Raw genomic sequence first — 21,287 nt, forward strand, 5'->3', positions numbered from 1 at the left:
TCCAACTACACAGTGGTTGACACAGGATATGGTGCTTAAAGGGTTACACAAGATAAATGTGAACAAGGCACCTGGGCCAGATGGAATACACCCTCAGGTACTGAGAGAGCTAGGGGCAGAATTACAGTGGCCTTTGTTTCTGATATTCTCAGACTCGCTTTCATCAGGTATGGTACCTAGGGATTGGAAGAAGGCTAATGTCATTCCTATTTTTAAAAAGGGAGTAAGATCTCAGCCTGGCAATTATAGGCCTGTAAGTTTGACATCCGTGGTGGGCAAGTTATCTGAAGGCTTGTTAAGGGATCACATACTAAATTATGTACTGGAGAATGGCATTGTGAGCAGTAATCAGCATGGCTTTATGAAGGACAGGTCATGTCAGACCAATTTAATTGCTTTTTATGATGAGGTGAGTAAGAAGCTGGACAGTGGGGATGCAGTAGATATAATCTATTTGGATTTTGCCAAAGCATTTGATACCGTTCCCCACAAACGACTGCTTTCTAAACTAAGGTCGGTTGGTCTTAGTGAAGTCGTTTGCACATGGATAGAAAACTGGCTACAGGATCGGGTACAGAGGGTGGTTGTTAATGGTACATTCTCTACTTGGAGTAAGGTTGTTAGTGGGGTCCCTCAGGGTTCTGTACTGGGTCCACTTTTGCTTAACTTGTTCATAAATGACTTAGGGGAGGGTATTATAAGCAATGTATCAGTGTTTGCAGATGACACAAAACTCTGCAGACCAGTCAGTTCTATTCAGGATGTGGCATCCTTGCAGCAGGATCTTGACCAACTGGCAATCTGGGCGGCTAAGTGGCAGATGAGATTTAATGTGGATAAATGTAAGGTCATACACCTGGGATGTAAAAATATGCAAGCCACTTATACCCTTAATGGGACTGCACTAGGCAAATCCATAATGGAGAAGGACTTTGGAGCCCTTGTAGATAATAAACTTGGCTGTAGCAGGTAATGCCAGGCAGCAGCTGCAAGGGCAAACAAGGTTTTGAGCTGTATTAAAAGGGGTATAGATTCACGGGAGGAGGGGATTATTCTTCCCCTTTACAGAGCACTGCTAAGGCCCCATCTAGAATATGCTGTTCAGTTTTGGTCTCCAGTGCTTAAACAGGACATTATTGAATTAGAGAGAAGGGCATCTAAGCTGGTAAAGGGTATGGAAAGTCTCAGTTATGAAGAAAGACTGGCCAAGTTGGGTCTGTTTACACTGGGGAAGAGGAGCTTAAAGAAGAAAGAAACCCATTTCAAAAACGTTACAGGGAAATGTTCCTTACCCCCACCCCTCCTGAAACGCCACTTTATTTTCATTAATAGACTTACTAAATTAGTGCAGGAAGGCAGGGAATATCAGCTCCGATTCACACTTTGCGGCCACCATTTTAACTTGGATCACGTCACTTCCCTCTTCTCATGCTACGTGTTGCGCATGCGCCCCCTAGTGACCCCTTGACGTCATTTCAACCACGTGGCATTACACTACCTATGCAGTTTATGTTATCCCATTTTTTTCTAAAAATATCTTTATGTACATAATTTAATTATATTTTAATTTATTTGATAAGAAAAAAATTAATAAAAAAACTAGGTTAGACATTAGCCGAACATTAACTGCAGAATAGCATGTTGTGCAAAAAACTTATTTTTCTTGTAATTAGTTAGGCAGAAGTACAGACCTCAGTCAGACAGAGCAGAACGCTGCTTGCCTGCTCCTGCTATAATCCACCCCCACTCTGTGTCCAGCTCTGAAAATCCAGCTTCGCTTCTGTTCAGGGCGTTGCTATAGTAACGCCCTGAGCAGAAGCATGTCTGTGTGCTGACAGGAGGGGCAGAGAGGTCAATGATGACGCTCGGGATTGTCACGTGACCCGAGCGTCATCAATCCAGGAGGCTACACAGGCTGACTACTGCGCATGCAGGGGCGCAGTAGCAAAGCAATGCGCAGGCGTGCGCCCTAAAATATCTTCAACAAGATAGAAAACCCGACTATGCCTTCTACTACATGAAGAAACTTTTGTGAGAAATGAAGGAGCACTGTGAATACAGCGCTGAACAGTATAAAGAATCTCTAAGAGTAAGTGTGTGTTCTCCTAATTGCCATTAATTTGAAATGTACTTTTTTTTTAGCTTTAGTTGTCCTTTAAGAGGTGACTATGTATAAATGTATAAGGGGATCATATAATAACCTCTCTAATGCTTTATTTACCAGTAGGTCCTTCCAACGGACACAAAGGCACCCACTCCGTTTAGAAGAAGGGAGGATCTGTTTAAATATTTGGAAAGGATTTTTTACAGTAAGAGCTGTGAAGTTGTGGAATTCCCTCCCTGAATCAGTCATGCTGGCTGATACATTATATAGCTTTAAGGGGCTGGATGGATTCTTAGCAAGTGAGGGAATACAGGGTTATGGGAGATAGCTCTTAGTACAAGTTGATCCAGGGACTGGTCCGATTGCCATCTTGGAGTCAGTAAGGAATTTTTTTTCCCCTCTGCGGCAAATTAGAGATGCTTCAGATGGGGTTTTTGCCTTCCTCTGGATCAGCTAGAAGTTAGGCAGGTTATATATAGGCATTATGTTAAACGTGATGGACGTACATCTTTTTTCAACCTAACTTACTATGTTAATGGGATTGCACTTGGCTTTTGAGGTTTTGAGCTGTATTAAAAGGGGCATAGATTTGCAGGAGGAGGGGATTAATCTTCCACTTTACAGAGCGCTAGGAAGGCCCCCATCTAAAATATGCCTGCAGTTTTGGTCACCTATGCTCAAACTGGACACTATTAGGAGGGTGCAGAGAAGGGCAACTAAAAGGTATGAAAGGGTATGAAAACTCTAAGTTATGAAGAAATACTGGCCAATACTGACAATGGTGAAGAGGTTAAGGGGTAATATGATAACTATGTATAAATATATAAGGGGGTCATCTAATAGACTTTCTAATGCTTTATGTACCAGTAGATCCTTCCAACTAACACAAGGCCACCCATTACGATTAGAAGCACTGATGAAGCACCCCTTGGTGCGAAACGCGTTAGGAGAGTGGGTACCATGAGACACTGGGATGCACCTTTCCATTGTTTAGTATAGTATGGTTTGTTTCATTTGAAATTGTTTGCCATTAAATGTCATTTTATCTCACTGAAATATTTGTTGTTTGTTCATATATTGATTCAGGGCCTATCAGTGGGATATAATTTGTAGATTTCCTTTCCTAATCTAATCTATTGTTTCTATATTCCATACAATTAAATACCTTTTCACAGGACAGCCTTCCTGTGGAAAGCAAGTTCCAATATGTTAGCCGGACTAAACTTTTAACAGGGACAACATTCTCTGTTTAAATTCTCCGTAGTAGGCGATGTTACTAAAGGAAAAACTCACATTTTTACTTTTTTCTTTGGTCACTCTCTTACGTGTACCAATGTATAAATTGCTGTTCCTTTGATGAGGAACCCCTACTCTATATTACTATACTGTACATGTATACCTAGGTAATTTTTTATTATCTCATTAAAAGTTAAGTTTATGGGGCAGATTGATCAACATTTGAGTTTAGAGCTTATTAAGTAAAATTTCACGGACATCCTATTTATTTCTATGGGATTTTAAGAAGTGTATTTATCACTTGGTGAATTCTAACATCCACCCATTGATAAATAACCTTTGAAAAATCCCACAGGAATAAATAGAATGTGGGTGTATTAGTTATTTATTTATTATTTCATTCTAAGGGGAAACAGACCCTTTCCTTATTGATTATGGTAACCTCCAAACTTTTTAAATGGCAAATTCTTTATCATAGATATTAATAATGTCAACACAGAGGTCATAATCTTCCCTTTGCTGCAATTCCCTTATATATTTCATACAATATCCTACTGTGATATTTAGCATACTCTAGGGAAATCATATTCTTTACGACAATGAAAAAGAATACCACAAAATATGACTTTGGAATCTGGTCTTTATTATTAGTAGGTAATAGACTGACAGCATTGTTTGAAAAATCTGTAGAATATTTAAGAAAGCTATTGTTACTGTAGAAGACAGTGATAATGTTCTCCATAATAAATATTACACCATATATAAAGGGGAAAACACTAAGCAGGAGATTCACAGTAAAATTGCATGAATATGTTTTGTAAAGAGATTATTTTGGACTGTACAGTACATAAAGCACTGTGTACTTGGAGCACTTGTCTATAGTAGATTACTTTTAACATTGACACACAAGTTTTATCTGCTAACTACTTGTGTCAGTAACTCAACAGCACCTACCTCAGTTTCATTCCTGAAACACCTTTCTGCATTATGACACAATTTAATGCTCTGTATGACAGAAACAAAGTACTTTGTCAAGATTTTACACTTTAGACAGCTCTAAACAAAAGCCACTTTGTAAAACTAAAGTGTAATTACATTAAGGGGTAGATTCATTAAAATGGGAGACTACACACTTCTTTTCATTCCTATGAGATTTTTATTAACATATTTATCAAATAGTGAGCTCTAACGTTCACCCATTGATAAATACATTTTTAAAAATCTCATAGTAATGAATAGAAAATGGGTGACTTTTTCTGTGGTGAGCTCTTATCTCACATTTTAATAAACAGCTAAAACACAATTCATACACTCTCTGCCTCTGATCATTACTTAAGTGGCAATTTATATATCATGGTATCATTCACTTATATCTTATTATTATTGACAGGATTACATTTTTTAAACTGATTTTCAGCAGAATCATTAAAGTATTACAATCTGTCACTTTTAAATTTGACTAATTCACAGCTGAAGATCCGCAAGCTGAAAAAGCTCAATATATATTGGCTTAGTTATAAATTTTCGAGTTTGTAAATTCGAGTTTGTTTTTCTAAATCGAATATCAAAATGCGTGGTTATTTAATAATAAAAAAAAACTCAAATACCTTGAATTTTTGAATTTGCAAACTTGAACTTGAATATCTTAAACTGAAAATATGGCTTGACTTTGCCTAGAATATCTCCTGTTAACTTCTATAGCTCGCAAGCTTTTAGATGGAGAATTTTTACATTAAGTAAAATTAAGTTTTCATGTTTTTTTCCCTTAATAAATACCAGACATTTGAGTTTTTGAACCATAATTTGAATTTGAGTCTTTTTAGCACAAAAAAACTCAAATGGTGAACAAAGATCAAACTCAAACATTTGTTTTTTTATTAAATCAATCAAAATGTACTATTGCTTCTCTGTCAGCATTGTCTCTGACAGCTATGGAATATGGTGCATCTTCACTCTTTAACTTAAAGATCATGGACCTTTTCTCTACGTGTGCCGTAATTTACATTGGTTAGCATACTTGCTGCAATGATTTACTGATTTAGCTCCATTAGTGCCTCCTCTCCATCTCAAAACATAACACGGTCACAAAAAAAGAAAACACAGGCAATCTTGATTTAAATTAATTTAAGGCATTCTGCGAAACTGCATATCTTAGCATTTATATGGATATTCACTGTGTGTTTAATAGACACATGTATGAGGTGCGGAAGGCAGTGGAGCTAATTTTCTCCTCTGGAGAAACAGAACAACCCATTTGCTACTAGCCTAAGAGAAAAAAGACCAGATCTAATTAGTGACATGCACATCAGATTAGAGGGCTCATGTGCATCTACAAGTGCAGTAAGTGCAATTTCAAGCACAATTGCCATGTTTTTTTCCATAATGTGTTCCCCCAGAATTCATGGCAGACACAATGGGCGATTATCTTGATGTAATTCCGCTGTGCTTTTCACAATTGCATCAGATTCAGCAAGATTACAGCAACTGTGTGTGAATGTTGCAGCAAAATGGACGAAATTGCATGGAAGTCAGCTTGGTGCCACAGCCAGTGTTTGTTGTGACGCCTGCACCCGATTCTTTAGTCGGAAATAAGTGTGCTTTTTCTATTGACTCTGGGTACAAATGGAATCATGGAGCTACTGCCAGTCTGTCTGGTCAGGAAGTAGCAGAATCTTCAGGGTTCCGATACATCAATTGTGCAGTGATTCCTGATTCAGAACAGAAGGCAGAAAGGACTGCGCGGGGCTGAGTCAAACTATATGGAAGTGCAAACAGTGCATTTTGATGTAAGTAAAGTGCTTTTACATGCAACTAACTTTAGGAAAATTGCAGGTATTGCAACTGCAATTGCAGACATAATGAACCCCTATACATAATGTCACCTGACATCAATGTAACCAATCGCTTATATGGGTTGTAGGGTATTGAAACTCCTGTAACTTGAGTGCTATGTGATTCAGCTGGCTGAAAAACAAGTCACAAGTCTACCAATATCCACAGTGTGCAATACTGGAAACCTAATGATAAGCAACCTTTCTGTCTGTTGCTTAGCTCCTGCCTGATACACATAGCTTCACATTTTCCTGCAAACCAGTGCTTAGTACAAAATAACTATGTTGGTATATTTATGTACAGGTTATGATAAAACCAACCGAATACCAGAAGTCCCTGTTTGGCTGACTATGCTCCAATGATGTCACACTAGAATGCATGGCCTGTTAGACCATGCATTCTTGAGACAAAGGCTGTTATTGGAAATTTAAAATCTTTAGTGACCCTTTATCAATAACTAAAAATATATGTGTTGGAAATTATGTTCAGAAACACTAATCTTTACTATAAGTATGAAAATATAAACATAGGTGACTCCTTTTCTTAAATAGTAGAAATTATTTCTAAACCCTCAAGCAACAATAAAATCAGGGTTAAACAGTGATGCAGGAAGATGTAAAATCCCTTGCCTATCTAAAAGCAATAGTCCAAAGCAGGCGGCAAATTCTAGAAGTTCTGTGTTATGCCTGTGTTTAACGTATATATATATCTATATATAAGTATTTTACTTTATGGAAAATATACTTATCAAAATTATACTGAAAATAAGTTTTCCCTTTATTCTATGCAGCAAAAAAGTAAGGCAAACTCCCTTCTTCAAAGCCATGAACTATTTAATTCCAAAAGGATATAAAAAGCCCTTTGTCTTTTTTGCTCCTCTGTTTTGCAGTGACTATATCTGTATTTTAGAAAAACAACAATGGTTTGGTTACAGGTTTATTTGATAGGGAACTGATCTTAAAAATGGATTGTGGTTTAGAATGAAAGATTAAATTATACATAATTTTGATTGTGAAGCTGAAAGAATTAGGAGGGCATTGTGGGACACTAATGTGAACATCACAGTCACAGGCTTTCATTTTTGAGTATGTGAAGATACAAACTGGAAAGAAGAAACAACATGGTTATTTAAGAAGAAGAATGAAACACCTACATTCACTGGATGTTAAACCCCATTTAGACATCTTAGGAGTCTCCCAAAACTTTTTAGGAGACTGAATAGTCAGAACAACAACAAAACAAATCTTACTACTGGAATTCTCCTTTCTAAAAATACATGAAAAGGACATTCTGAAAATGGTTTAATTTTTACTTTTACCAATAATTTTTCCACTTAAACAGTTCTGCCAGTGCTTCATTTCAGTGTCACACAGTACAGCTGACTAAAGCATAATGTGAAAATCTTCAGCGGAAATCTTCGCCGGAACATTCTTAAGTCTCAAATAGTGTAAAGCATCTGTTAGTCTTGAACATCAAAGTAGTCTATTGATGGTTCATCTCTTGAAAGTCTTCTTACATAATTACCGTTGCTTCTGAAATAAAAAGGAGATTTGTATTTAATCTGTAAGAATAAAGGGAAAATCTTCAATTTGCACCCCTTTGCAAGATCACAGAGCCATAGCCACTGCCTTAAAGTGATACTGACACAAAAAAACAACTGTTTAAAATATAAATCTACATAAAAAAGTTGCCTATAGGTCGTGTTGATCATTTTTTTACTGATAGGGCTGCTTTTGTAAGTAATTGTTACTTGAAATCCCAAAACCTGACTGTTTTGCCAACCTGACTGTCCCTTCTCAGCCTGTCAGTTAGAGCTTCTAATGCTAACGGCCTAATGCTGCACAAATATGGCCGCCCCTCATAGAGCAACATGGGATCAGATAGGGAATGTAAAAGCTTGGCCAAATACTTTTATGGCCAAATTATAAATAGCATGCAAAGACAATGTTATGCTAGATGTAAAAATAATTTAATTTCTGGTGTCAGTATCTCTTTAACAACACTATGGGGCAGATGATTCAAAGTGTGAGATTAGAGCTCATCACAGAGCTCTATTTTTACACTTTGATAAATTTGACCCTATATGTCACTGTCAGTGCTTAAATATGAAATGCTAAATTGTTTCTCTCTTTTACATTGTTTTCTCTTCTTTCAGTTAATTAAAACAGAGGCTATTTACCTCCTTATTTCCCCACAGACTACACAGGTAGTTTTATACAACAGACCATGACATAAATTCTTCTCATCAATTTGGCCTGTTATGTACTGCCATAATTTGTTTTGTCCAGTAACACCCAGCAAACCATTATGCCAACTGCAGCGTTGCTGCTAAGCATTATGCTAAGTGCAGACATGCTGCTATGGGGTCATAAGCTAGAGCAAAGTTTGTCATTTCATTGCATCCATAACAATGTTAAAGGAACAGTAACATCAAAAAATTGAAGTGTTTTAAAGTAATTAAAATATAATGTGCGGTTGCTCTGCAAAAAAAAACTGGTGTTTTTGCTACAGAAAAGCTACACTATAAATAAGCTGCTGTGTAGCCATGGGGGCAGCCATTCAAGCTGGAAAAAAGGAGAAAAGGCACAGGTTACATATCAGATTACTAGTAGATAAGCCCCATATAATGGGTTTATCTGTTATCTGCTAAGTAACCTGTGCCTTTTCTCCTTTGAATGGCTGCCCCCATGGCTACACAGCAGCTAACTTATATAAACTATAGTAGTCTTTCTGAGGCAAACACACCAGTTGTAGCAATGCAGGGCAACAGTACATTATATTGTAATTACTTTTATACACTTTCATTGTTTGGTGTTACTGTTCCTTTAACAATGACCAACATCACAAGTCAAGAAAATGGAGGGGAGGGAATAGAAGAAAACAGGGCAGAGGATCCTGGGAGAAATCAGGGAGAAAGTAGAGGGAACATAACTAAAAATATAAGTGCATATATAGAGGACCTCACAGATAAGTAACAAGAAAATTAAGTGTTTTGTCTTGTTTACCTTTCATTCTGGTGCCTATGATGTGCAATGGGTGGTGGTGGCCTTGCTTGAATCTCCCTTTCCAACACAGTCATAAGGGCAACATTAGGGCACATAGATTTTCCTCTATAATACAATGGTACAGATTATTTACAGAAGGCTGTGTGTGTGTATAACATATGTATACATATATAAAAATCTGAAAAACAGTCAGCAAAAAAGAGTTGGGTGCTCCCAAAGACTAAAGTTATCTGACATAATTTGTATCTGTAATAGATAAGTTTCAGTAAAGAATAAGCTACTTTGACAAGACATGCAAACTTGTGGCTGTGCAGCCAATAACAGATTTGGTCAACTAAAGCATTAGCTTATTGCTAGTCATAAAGGTTGAGGGAAGTTGCTTCCTCATAAGGAAGCAAGTGAAAGTATCTCTGGTATCAACTGGTTTTCTGACTGCTCACAGCCTTTTCTTTAATACCACTGGGCATTTCATTTATCTTTGAAAAAGTCATAAATCTTGCATCTGGTTTAAAACTCTTTTCACACATAGAGATTTGTAGCAACTACCTTTAGGCAGCAAAATTCATTTAAGGTGGTTTTCTATCAAACTTTAAGAAAATAGGAGGTATAAAATAGAATAAAAAACTAGGATTCGCTGCATATTTCTTAACGATCTAAAAAAATACTTTTTTAATAATTTTCACAGCAACTAAACAACATATTAATAGCCATATATCAAATTGTATCTTCAAATAACTTATAATTATGATTATCTTTGGTGTTGCCATACGTATTGCCACTTGCCAGCAAACTCATAGCGCAAGCACGGCTCAAAGAACTATAGAATCTATGCTGTTGGCTGGAACTATGATACTTTTATGCTGACAGTGCAGATTCAAGACAAAACTAGAAAGGGAAGTTTGACAACAAAACATGAAGTCAATGAATGAAATCTGATTGTCTGTTGTTGGCTCTGCCCAATTTTTCTAAACTTGGGCCACAGTTATATAGTAGAAACAACAGTGCAAAGTTTGGGGACCCTGGTTTTAATAGTGTCAGAATGGCAGCAATTAGATTTCCCCACTGAAAGTCAATGAGTGACATCTGCCTATTTTTAAAACTGAAACTGCAGTTACCCAGTGACTATCTCTGCAAAGTTTGTGGACCCTAGCATAAATAGTATAAGAATGGCAGCATTTTAACATTACACCAAAAAAAAATAAAAAAATAAAAAAAAATAGATAAAATCTGATTGGCTGCTGGTGGCTCCACCTACTTTTTCAAACCTAAAAATGCAGTCCCCTAGTGACCAACTGTGAAGGGTTAGGGTAACCTGGTATTAATACTGTGAGAATGGCAGCAGGTTGAATTTCCCTAATGAAAGTCAACAGGTGAAATCTGATTGGTTGTTGGTGATTCCGCCCACTTTTTCTAACCTTGAATTGCAGTTACCTGGTAACTAACTCTGCAAAGTTTGGGGACCTTAGTATTAATATTTAAAGGAGAAGGAAAGGTAAAAACTAAGGTTGTACACCTAAAACTGTAGGAGTTTAGAAAATGGGGGGCACTAAGAATAAGAAAAAGAAGAATCGGAAGAATAAGCTGAAGTCAAAGAACAGTATGTTGGGTTTTCAAACCAACATAACCATTTCATATCATACAAAATAAAAAGTTAAATGGCATTGAAGGAATACTGTGAAAGGAGGACATGTTTTTCTGAAATGGCATCAGTTAATAGTGCTGCACCTGCAGAACCCTGCACTAAGATTCATTTTTCAAAAGAGCAAATTTCTTTTTATATTTAATTTTGAAATCTGACATGGGGCTAGACATAACTTTAGTTTACCAGGTGCTCTCAGCCATGTGACTGTGCTCTAAGGGCTGTGGCACATGGGGAGATTAGTCGCCCATGACAAATCTCCCTTGTTGCGGGCGACTAATCCGCCCGATATGACATTCCACCGGCGAGAATTTAAATCACCGGTGGGATGGCATACGCGGCGCCGACGATTTGCCAAAATCGGCAAAGTTGCGGCGCCGCGTATGCCATCCCACCGGCGACTTACATTCTCTTACATATTGGGGAGATTAGGCGCCCGCAACAAGGGAGATTTGTCGTGGGCGATTAGGCGCCCGCAACAAGGGAGATTTGTCGTGGGCGATTAATCTCCCGGTGTGCCACAGCCCTAAGTCACTCTTTTCTGCTGCGCTGCAAGTTGAAGTGTTGTCACCCTTCCCCGCAGCAGATCAATCAACAGAACAATGGGAAGGTAGCAAGATAACAGCTCCCTGAAAGCTGCATTGCTAAAATGCTTCCACCTTGTGGTAGAAAATAGTGCTTAATAATAAAACTCCTTCACTTACAATGAGTAGATAAAAAATAGCTTATCTGAAAGTAATTATATTGTGTAATGCTGTCTCCTACTAAAAGGAAGAATCAACACCAATATAAAAACTTAGAAAAAATTTGTTGGATCAAGAATAACATTTTAAATGGTAGAGTGAATTATCTGTAATGTAAACAGTGTAATTTGAAATAAAAAGACCAACAACAAAAAACCTCCTTATTTTCTGGTGGACAACACCACCCCCAATGAATACTACTAAGAGGTACAGCAGTTCTGTATGGCAAAAACACAATGGTAGGCTGTGAAGGAAATCTAGATATGCCTTTTTTTTAATCAGAGTTACTGTTTAAACGTCCATTACAAATTGAAGCTAGCCATACACTTTGAGATCAGTTCATTTGGTACGACACAAAGTGGATCTTTGCCTGATTTGACAATACATATACTGAGCCAAATCAGAAGAATCTGACTGTTGGCCTATTGGCCACAAATTATATTGTACAGAGGCCTACAGAGAACCATTGGACAAGAACCACATCAATTAATCGGGGCAGCCCTGACCCAGCAGTGTCAATGAAAATCCTCTCATCAAAAGCACAACATTACACTTTCACAGAGACTTACTTGATAGCTGTGATTACAACATTGCGTTTCGGCTCACTGTCATAGCTCACACTTTCTACACAGTAAACCTCAGCTAAATCATGGATAAGTTTCCTATGGTCTCTGTTCATTGGCGGGAAACAGTGACTTTTTTTGGTTTGCTTCCCCTAAACAGCATGAATAGAAAAATGTTTTACATCAGTGTAAAAATAAAAGCAAAGGTTAACAAGATATTTTCTTTTTGCACAACATCAAATGTGTGTCCTTCAGACTCTTCATGCAATCTTATTCAAATAATAATCCATGTAACCATTATAAAATTTATAGAAAAATAAGGTATACTGTGCTGTAGCAAACTAAAAAAATCTAAATAGAAAATTTGTTAAAACAAACTAGTAGAGGTGTCCATACACAGGCCGATAAAGGCTGCTGATGTCGACAGCTTATCGGCCCCTGTGCAAGGTCCTCAGATGGGCCTACCCAACCAATATCTGGCTAAAAATCCTATTAGGGTCAGGAGCGCACCAGCCTGCCAATGCAGTTCACGTCCCTACGGCCTACACCCTGACAATAATTTATCCCAAGGGTCAATCCAATATTGCACACCTCAAAACGGGCATACTGTGGAAAAATCTGCTTGTTTGGTGACCTTGCCAAATGAGAGGATCTTTGAGTTTATGGCCACCTCAACTCCATCAGTATATAGCTCTATGAAATCAAAACAAAGGCCCTGAACTATTACAATGTATTTTTTTAATAAACAAATTTAAATTAAAAAAAAAATATATATATATATATTTTTTTTTTTTTAATGCCAGAATATACAACAGGCTCATGACAATAAAGATATGTTCTAAAGCTGTTCTTATACCCTTCATAAGACCTAAGCCTAGTAGCTCTCTTGTCTGCTTGAAATGTGGCTAAACCACTATAAATACATTAAAGTAAAATTCAACTGAAAAATTAAATGATATTTAACCTTGTTGACTGCATCCACAAGAGCTTTAATTTCTTTTTCAATCTCAGAGACAAACTTTAGGTCTTTCCTGCAAAAACAGAAAAATTCATTAAGTAATTGTTTATTTTTATAAAAAACATGGAGTAAAATTTGTCATAAGGTAAATAAAAATGATTACAATGAGTGCTGAATAACTGAATGGCAATTATAACCCTATGTACTTTTCACGACTATATATTATATAGTTAATATAGCAGAAAAGGAAAGTCTGTCAAGTACTAATAAACCGCAGGAAACAATACGTTTTGATCCCACTATATTAACTGCACTTGACTATTAAATAGCAAAAGCTTGAGTGGTTATGGAGCAATATGGATTGCTGCAACTTTAGCCTTGTTACTATATTTTATCCACAGAGTTTCGATAGAGTTTTATCCACAAGTTTTTACCCCATTAGTAACTGCAATGGTGGGAATCAGGAAGAAAGTTTGTCTAGCAGGCTAGAAGCTTTGGCAAAAGTAAGAGTTTGAGTAAGACTACTCAGCCACAGTGACCAATACTGGAAGACTTCTTTCCAAATGGCAATGGAGACCAGTGTTATCAGCTACTAGCAAACATATGCCATTAAAGGGGTTGTTCACCTTTAAAGGACATGTAAACCCCACACACACAAATTTAATCAGAGAACAGCCTCTTTGAAATCTTTCAATACCTGCCACACTGGTTGTCCAGAGGTTAATAGTAAGGCTGCATCCCCTTAATCACTTAGATTTGCTTCTCCTCCTGTAACCCATTCAGCCCCCCTCCCTCAGGAATTTGCTTTGGCTGTTGGCTTGTGAGCATGCTCAGTTGTTCTAAGCTCAGATTACTAAACACGCCCCCAGTCTAGCAGCCAGTGAAGGGATGGCATTGCTGGTTTCCATAGAAATGCAGTCTAGCTGTCTGCTTCAATTTTTTTCTCCCAACCAACTCTCCTGAGCTCAGCTCAAACGAATCAAAACTTTTATCAGAGACAGTTGTGCCTGTGTGAGCCTGTATTCTTGATGAATGCTGAATGAGGGTAAAATGTGATGTTGCTGGCAAACAGAGGGGATATATGCAGTACAAATGATGCCATTTGGGTGGGGGAGACATGCCCAACGGATATACATTGTAGGCAAATGTAGGCTTTACATGTCCTTTAAGTTAACTTTTAGTATAATGTAGAGAGTAATATTCTGAGACAATTTGCAATTGGTCTTCATTTTTTATTATTTGTAGTTTTTTTTAATTATTTCGGTTTTTGTTTAGCGGCTTTGCAGTATGGAGTTTCAGCAACTATCTGGTTTCTATAGTCCAAATTACCTTTGGAACCAGAGAGTGGTCTGACTGAGAGACTGATATAAGAATAGGAGAGGAAATTAACAATAATAATAAAACTGTAGCCTCACGCAACAATAGTTTTCTGGCTGCCGGGGTAAGTGACCTCCATTTGAGAGCTGCAAGGACTTACAAGAAGACGGCAAATAATTAAAAAGCTATAACAATTAAATAATATAGACCAATTGAAAAGCTGCTTAGAACAGGCCATTTTATAACATACTAAACATTAACTTGAAGGTGAACCACCCCTTTAAACAATGCACATATTGAGGTCAGCAGCTAATTAAAAGGCTTGACATTGCAGCGAACTAGCGGCTACCTGTGGACACTTACTGTGTTATGTTTACAGTGAGGAAAACAAGCAGACATGGTGAGCCAAATCATGGTGAGCCAAATCATGCTGATCCAATGGTTTGGACCCTGGGCCAATGATAAGAATATATTCTATGCTGGACCATTGAAAGAGGACCACATCAAGAGGGATATTTATGTTAAGCCTTTGGGTGCACGGAATAGCCTGAGTAAACTAAACAGCAAACATTCTTTTCAGATTGAGTGGCTTTTAGTACTCTTGTTTTCATCACTACTGCTAGTATTTAATAACTTGTAGTAACATAAGATTTTAAATTTACAGCAGAGGGAACAGAAGCTGCATTTAATACAGTGTTGTAAAACAGCAATCAGGAAGGCAAAGATAGAAAATGAGAAGTACAATGCAGCAAAGGCTAACACTAACCACAAAAAGTTTCTTAAGTTTATTAACAGTAAAAAGTTGCAAGTTGAAACTGATGTTATAATTGGTTATAACTGATACAGAAAAGACAAATTTGCTAAATCAGTTCTCTTCTTCAGTGTATACAATAAAGGAGCCAGTGTTCCAAGGCCCACACAATAGCTGCACTGTTGGCTCTGCTCATTCCAGTCAGGGGCTGATGCAGGATATGGCACATAAAGGGTTACGCAATATTAATATGAACAAAGCACCAGGGCCAGATGGGATACACCCTCGGGTACTGAGAGAGCTTAGTTCAGTGCTAGCCAGGCCTCTATTTCTGATATTCCCAGACTCATCTTGTATAGTACCTAGGGATTGGAAAAATACTGATGTAATTCTTATATTTAAAAAGGGATTACAATCTCAGCCTGGCAATTATAGGCCAGTAAAATCTCTGGTGGGGAAATTATTTGAAGATTTGTTAAGGGATCATCTGCAAAACTAGAAAGGGCAGTTTAAGAACAAACTTTATGTTGGTTATATAGTAAAAGACTAGTGTGTAAAGTTTAGGGACCCTGCCAGAATGGCCAGAATTTAAATTTTCTCACTGAAAGTAAATGAGTGACATCTCATTGGTGGTTTGTGGCTCCATCCCCTTTTTCTAACCTGAAACTGCAGTTACCCAGTGACTAACTGCAATGTTTAGGGACCCTAGGATTAATAGTTAAAAAACGGCAGCAGTTTAAATTTAAACCAATAAAAGCCAATAGGTGAGTTGTGATTGGTGGGTGTGCCCACTTTTTTTAACCTAGAGTCGAAGTCACCCAGTGACAAACTGCAAAGTTTGGGCACCTTGGCATAAATAGCGTGAGAATTACAGCATTTTATATTTATGCCAATGAAATTCAATGGATTGGCTGTTAGTGGCCCATATATTTGGAATGCAGTCCCCCAGTGACCAACTCTGCAAAGTTTGGGGACATAAAAATTGTGGGACTGACAGCATTTTACATTTCATCATTGAAAGTAAATATGTGAAATGTGATTGGCTGTTGGTGGCTCCACCCACTATTTCTAACTTTGAGCCGCAAACACCAAGTGACTAACTTTGCAAAAGTTTAACAGCATTAGAATTAATACTAAATAATGGCATCAGTTTAAATATAAACCAATGAAATGTAATGGGTGGAAACAGATTGGCTGTTGGTGACTCTGCCAACTTTTCATAACCTTTAACCTTTGTCCAACCAGTGACCAGCTGCAAGTTTGGGGAGACTGGCATTAACATGTGAGAATGGCAGCAGTTAAAATGTCCCCACTAAGATCAATTAAAGAAACAGCATTTTTAGGTTTGAAAAGTAGGTGGAGTCAACAACAGCCAATTAGACTTCACCTATTGAATTTTATTGGTTTAAATTTAAAATGCTGCCTTTCTCACACTATTTATGCCAGGATTCCCAAACTTTGCTGACTACATATTCAGGGTTAGAAAAAGTGGGTGAAGCCACCAACAGGCATTAAATTAAAACTCCACCCATTAAATTTCATTGGTTTATATTTAAACTGATGCCATTACTTAAGTATTAATTCCAGGGTTGTTAAACTTACCAAAGTTAGTCACTGGGTATTTGCCATTCAAAGTTAGAAATAATGGGCGGAGCCACCAACAACCAATCAAATTTCACCTATTTACTTTCAATAATGAAGTGTAAAATGATGTCAGTCCCACAATTTTTATGCCTCAGTCCCCAAACTTTGCAAAGTTAGTCACTGGGGGACTGCAGTTCAAAAATAGGAAAAGTGGGTTGGGCCACTAACAGCCAATCAGATTTCATCCATTGAATTTTATTGGTTTAAATTTAAAATGCTGTAATTCTCACACTATTTATGCCAGGGTGCCCACTGTTTGTCACTGGGTGACTTCAACTCAAGATAAAGTGGGCACACCCACCAATCACAATTTACCTATTGGTGGCAGATGAAATTTAATGTCAATAAATGTAAGGTCATGCACCTGGCATGTACAAATAACATAAAGCACCTAGAACTGTACTGTCTATTACTATTAGCACAATTCAATCAGTCATGAGAATGCTAGGCATCAAGTATCACGAGTACCTGGTTATCCACTTATCCTTACATGGGGTTCCGAATTTCCAATGCTTACCTGGCATCCTCTTTTAAGCTGTCAGTATATTTTGACCCAGATCGTGTATTAAAAGGATCTGAATTTTCTGAAATATTCAAAGCCTCTGCCAAACGTCTGAGAAAAAAAAAGAAAAGAATAAGTATAATTCAAATTTAAATGCAATTAAATTAATGTAATTTAAGATAAAGCAGCTTTCAATCCGCCTCCTTGAATACAGTGTAAAATTAATGTATAGATGGTACATGACCCCTGCTAAAATCTACAGAATCTTTCCGGCCACTTCATCCAACAAATGCTGGAGAAACTGCAACCAAATCGGAACTTTTATCCACATATGGTGGGATTGCCCCAAGATATCCCAATTTTGGCTCTCAATATCTCCTATCCTAACGGACTTATTTCAAATCGATATTTCAGTATCTCCTAGACTTGCTCTGCTAAATCTGGACCTAGACCACATCCCCTGGAACAAAAAACGGCTCATAATTCTTGTCCTTGCGGTATCCCGTTTACTGATAGCAAGGAACTGGAAATCAACACTGATCCCTACATTAAATGATGTAATTTTCTTACTCAACAGTAACAGTATCATGGAATACTTCAACGCCAGAAATAACCACCTAATGCACAAGTATCACGCAAAATGGGATTCCTGGAACAATAGCAAATACTCTGAAGAAAACCCCGCCGGAAAGTGCATATGATTCCTTTTCAGTATATTGTTTAGGAGGTAATTGAACAATGGATAAAGACTATAAATAAGACATGGATAGCCCCCATAGGTGGTGTTCTTTTTTGTAAACTTTTTTTTTTTTTTACAAAAAAATATCCTGGTATTCAGATAGTGTTCTCCTAAATACTCTCTTCCTGTCCTATTATCCCTTCTTTCTTTTCTTCTCCCACTTTATCTGTCCTTTGTCACCTTCCAAGGTATAGTAATAAAACAGGTGAATTTAGAAATAACATCAATCTACCCGCAAAAGTGATGTTGCAATGTCCTACTTTATTTACCGGCTTATTTTATTCAATTACGTTTTTTTCATATATGCATATTGTATAATGTAAAACCACTGCAACATTATTGCTGTAAACTTTCTTTATTGAGTTGTACTCCATAAGCACAAAATATATAACTAAACAATGCAAAAGCAAGCTGTGTGTAATACTATGCAACATCTACAAGTTATTATGTTGGTTTGAAAAACTTCAGCTTTTTCTTCTGCTTTTTAATCTTCTTTTCCTTATTCTTAGCACACCTCATTTTCTAAATTCTACTCCTCTTACAGTTTTAGGGGTACAAAACCCAGACTCTCCACACTTCTTTCTCCTATAGTGGAGCAGGTTGCTTGTGCTTTTCTAAGTGATCCCGACCCCTGTGTTTTTGTGGCACCACTCCGAACGCCTCAATTTTTTCATTGAATTTTCAAACTGCTGCCAACCTTACAGCTTTGAAGCTATATTCACCAAACTTGAATAACGGGGTCACCCTGAATGGAGACAGCAACATTTTTTGGATGACCCAAAGTGGGAGAAGCCAACAACAGCCAATCAGGTTGCCAATCAGGTTTCAACAATTGACTGCTCAACAATAGAAAGAATCTTCGGCACACCACTTACATACTTCCAGTGCTTTACTTCCTCAGCTGCTCCCAAGCCATTCAATATACCTTTGTGAAGGGAAGAAGGGGTTATCCCCTGAAAGCTTGTGCCATTTGTTTCTGCAATAAATGTGTTAAAGGCATTGCCAGCATATTGGTGTGCTTCTTCCCTTCACAAAGACATTTAAACTGCTGCCACTCTTACAGCTTTGAGGTTACACTCACCAAACTTGAATCATATAGTCATGGGGTCAACCTGAATGAAAATATATTTGTTGGATGCCCAAAAAGTGGGCGGAGCTAGGAACAGCCACTCAGATTTTACCTTTTCACTTTCAATGGAGGATATTCAACCTGCTGCCATTCTCACAGTAATAACGCCAGGGCCCTCAAACTTTGCAGAGCTAGGCACCAGGTAACTGCGGTTCAAGGTTAGAAAAAGTGCGCGGAGCCACCAACAGCCAACCTGCTGCCATTCTCACAGTATTAACACCAGGGCCCCCAAACTCTTCACAGTTGGTCACTAGGAGACTGCAGTTTTAGGTTTAAAAAAGTGGGCGAAGCCACCAACGCCAATCAGATTTGACCTATTGAATTTAATTGGTTTGATGCCAGGGTTTCCTAGCTTTGCACAGTCAGTCACTGGGTGATTTTTTACGCAAAATTAGAAAAAGTGGGCGGAGCCACCAAAAGCCAATAACATTTCTTTCATTGTTTTCAGTGCGGAAAATTTAACAGCCGCCATTTTCACATGTTTAATGTCAGGATCCCCAAACTTTGCACAGTTTGTCACTGAGTGATTATGTTCCAAGATAAGAAGAGTGGGCGGAGCCAGCAACAGTTTAAATTTAAACTGCTGCCATTCTTTAAAAATTAATACTAAGGTCCCAGGTCATCAGGTAACTGCAGTTCAAGGTTAGAAAATGTGGGTTGAGCCACCAAGAGCCAATCAGATGTTACCTATTGACTTTCAATGGGGAAATTCAACCTGCTGCCATTCTCATTGTAGTAACACCAGGGTCCCCAAACTCTTTAAAGTTGGTTACTAGGGGACTGCATTTTTAGGTTTGAAAAAGTGTATGGCACCACCAACAGCCAATCAAATTCAGATTTCACCAATTAACTTTCATTGGTTTATATTTAAACTGCTGCCTTTCTCACACTTTTTATGCCAGGGTTCCCAAACTTTGTCCGTCACTGGGTGACTACAGATTCAAGGTTAGAAAAAGTTTGGGGATAATGCAAGTATCCTCAAACTTTTCTCAGTTGGTCACTGGGGGACTAAAGTTAAGGGTTAGGAAAAGTGGGCAGAGCCACCAACAGCCAATCCTGATGCCATTATTTAAGCATTAATTCCAAGGTTGTTAAACGTTAGAGAAAGTGGGCGGAGGCACCAATAGCCAATCACATTTTACCTATGGATTTTCAATGGTGAAATGTAAAATGCGGTCAGTCCCATGCCTGAGTTGCCAAACTTTGCAGAGTTGGTCACTGGGGGACTGCAGTTCAAAAAGAGGACAAGTGGGTTGGGCCACTAACAACCAATCATCCACTGAATTTCATTGGTTTAAAATTTAAAATGCTGTCATTCTCACACTATTTATGCCAGGGTGCCCAAACTTTGCCCAGTTTATCACTGGGTGATTTCGACTCTAGGTTAGAAAAAGTGGGCACACCCACCAACCACAATTCACCTATTGACTTTTATTGGTTTAAATTTAAACTGCTGTGATTCTTTAACTATTAATCCGAGGGTCCCTAAACTTTGCAGAGTTAGTCACTGGGTGACCCGCCCTCACCTATCTTATTGGATGGGGGCATGACCTACCACTTAACCTGTATATCAATGGCCCAGACAACTGGGAAGATGTATGCCTTTGGGGACCGGGCTGCTTCGGGAGGTATATGTTGCTATTTTTATCCCTTTTTACTTTATAACCGTTTGCAACCTTTATGTCATTTTGTAATATTAAAAGTTTTTATATAATATATGCACTGTCCACTTTGGGTTATTAAATATAACATTAAATATAACATTTAATAAGTTTTTCTCCTAACCTTCTCCTGAGTAGGGTTGCCACCTGGCCAGTATTTTACAAGCCAAGGCTGGGGCCAGTATTACAAATTTACTGGCAATATACAGTTGATAAATTGTAGAAATAACTAAGGCAAAAGCAGTTTTGTCTTTTTTTTATGAGTAATGCTTGCTTTGTTTTGTGGAGCTAAAAAAATACCAAAGAAACTATTCATTGCTCACCTGTTCCTTTCCAAAGCCATGCACTCCTCATCACACTGCAGCCTGTGTAATTAAACAAAACAAAATGCCTATCAACATTTTTAAGGCAATTTTATGAGATGTTGTCATTATAAGTGTAATGCATATATTTAGAAAACAAAT

At 37.8% G+C, this 21,287-nt stretch overlaps 1 protein-coding gene across 4 annotated transcripts in view; it reads right to left on the reverse strand.

Moving 5' to 3' along the window:
• Positions 1-3,962: 3,962 nt before the first annotated feature.
• Positions 3,963-21,287, reverse strand: part of nfx1 (nuclear transcription factor, X-box binding 1) — a 140,948-nt gene continuing 123,623 nt past the window's right edge. For 3 of the 4 annotated variants that reach the window (XM_031903503.1, XM_031903506.1, XM_031903504.1), the window contains 6 exons: positions 21,147-21,188; positions 17,310-17,405; positions 13,087-13,153; positions 12,129-12,274; positions 9,178-9,282; positions 3,963-7,704 (listed from right to left, as the gene is read on the reverse strand). In XM_031903503.1, the coding sequence (XP_031759363.1) occupies positions 7,632-7,704; positions 9,178-9,282; positions 12,129-12,274; positions 13,087-13,153; positions 17,310-17,405; positions 21,147-21,188 (529 nt within the window). In that variant the 3' untranslated portion in view covers positions 3,963-7,631. Of the gene's footprint in view, positions 7,705-9,177; positions 9,283-12,128; positions 12,275-13,086; positions 13,154-14,298; positions 15,511-17,309; positions 17,406-21,146; positions 21,189-21,287 lie in introns of those variants that run through there. The other variant, XM_031903505.1, reaches the window with a different exon arrangement.

Source organism: Xenopus tropicalis, chromosome 6 (genome assembly GCF_000004195.4).
Source record: "Xenopus tropicalis strain Nigerian chromosome 6, UCB_Xtro_10.0, whole genome shotgun sequence".
NCBI lineage: Eukaryota > Metazoa > Chordata > Amphibia > Anura > Pipidae > Xenopus > Xenopus tropicalis.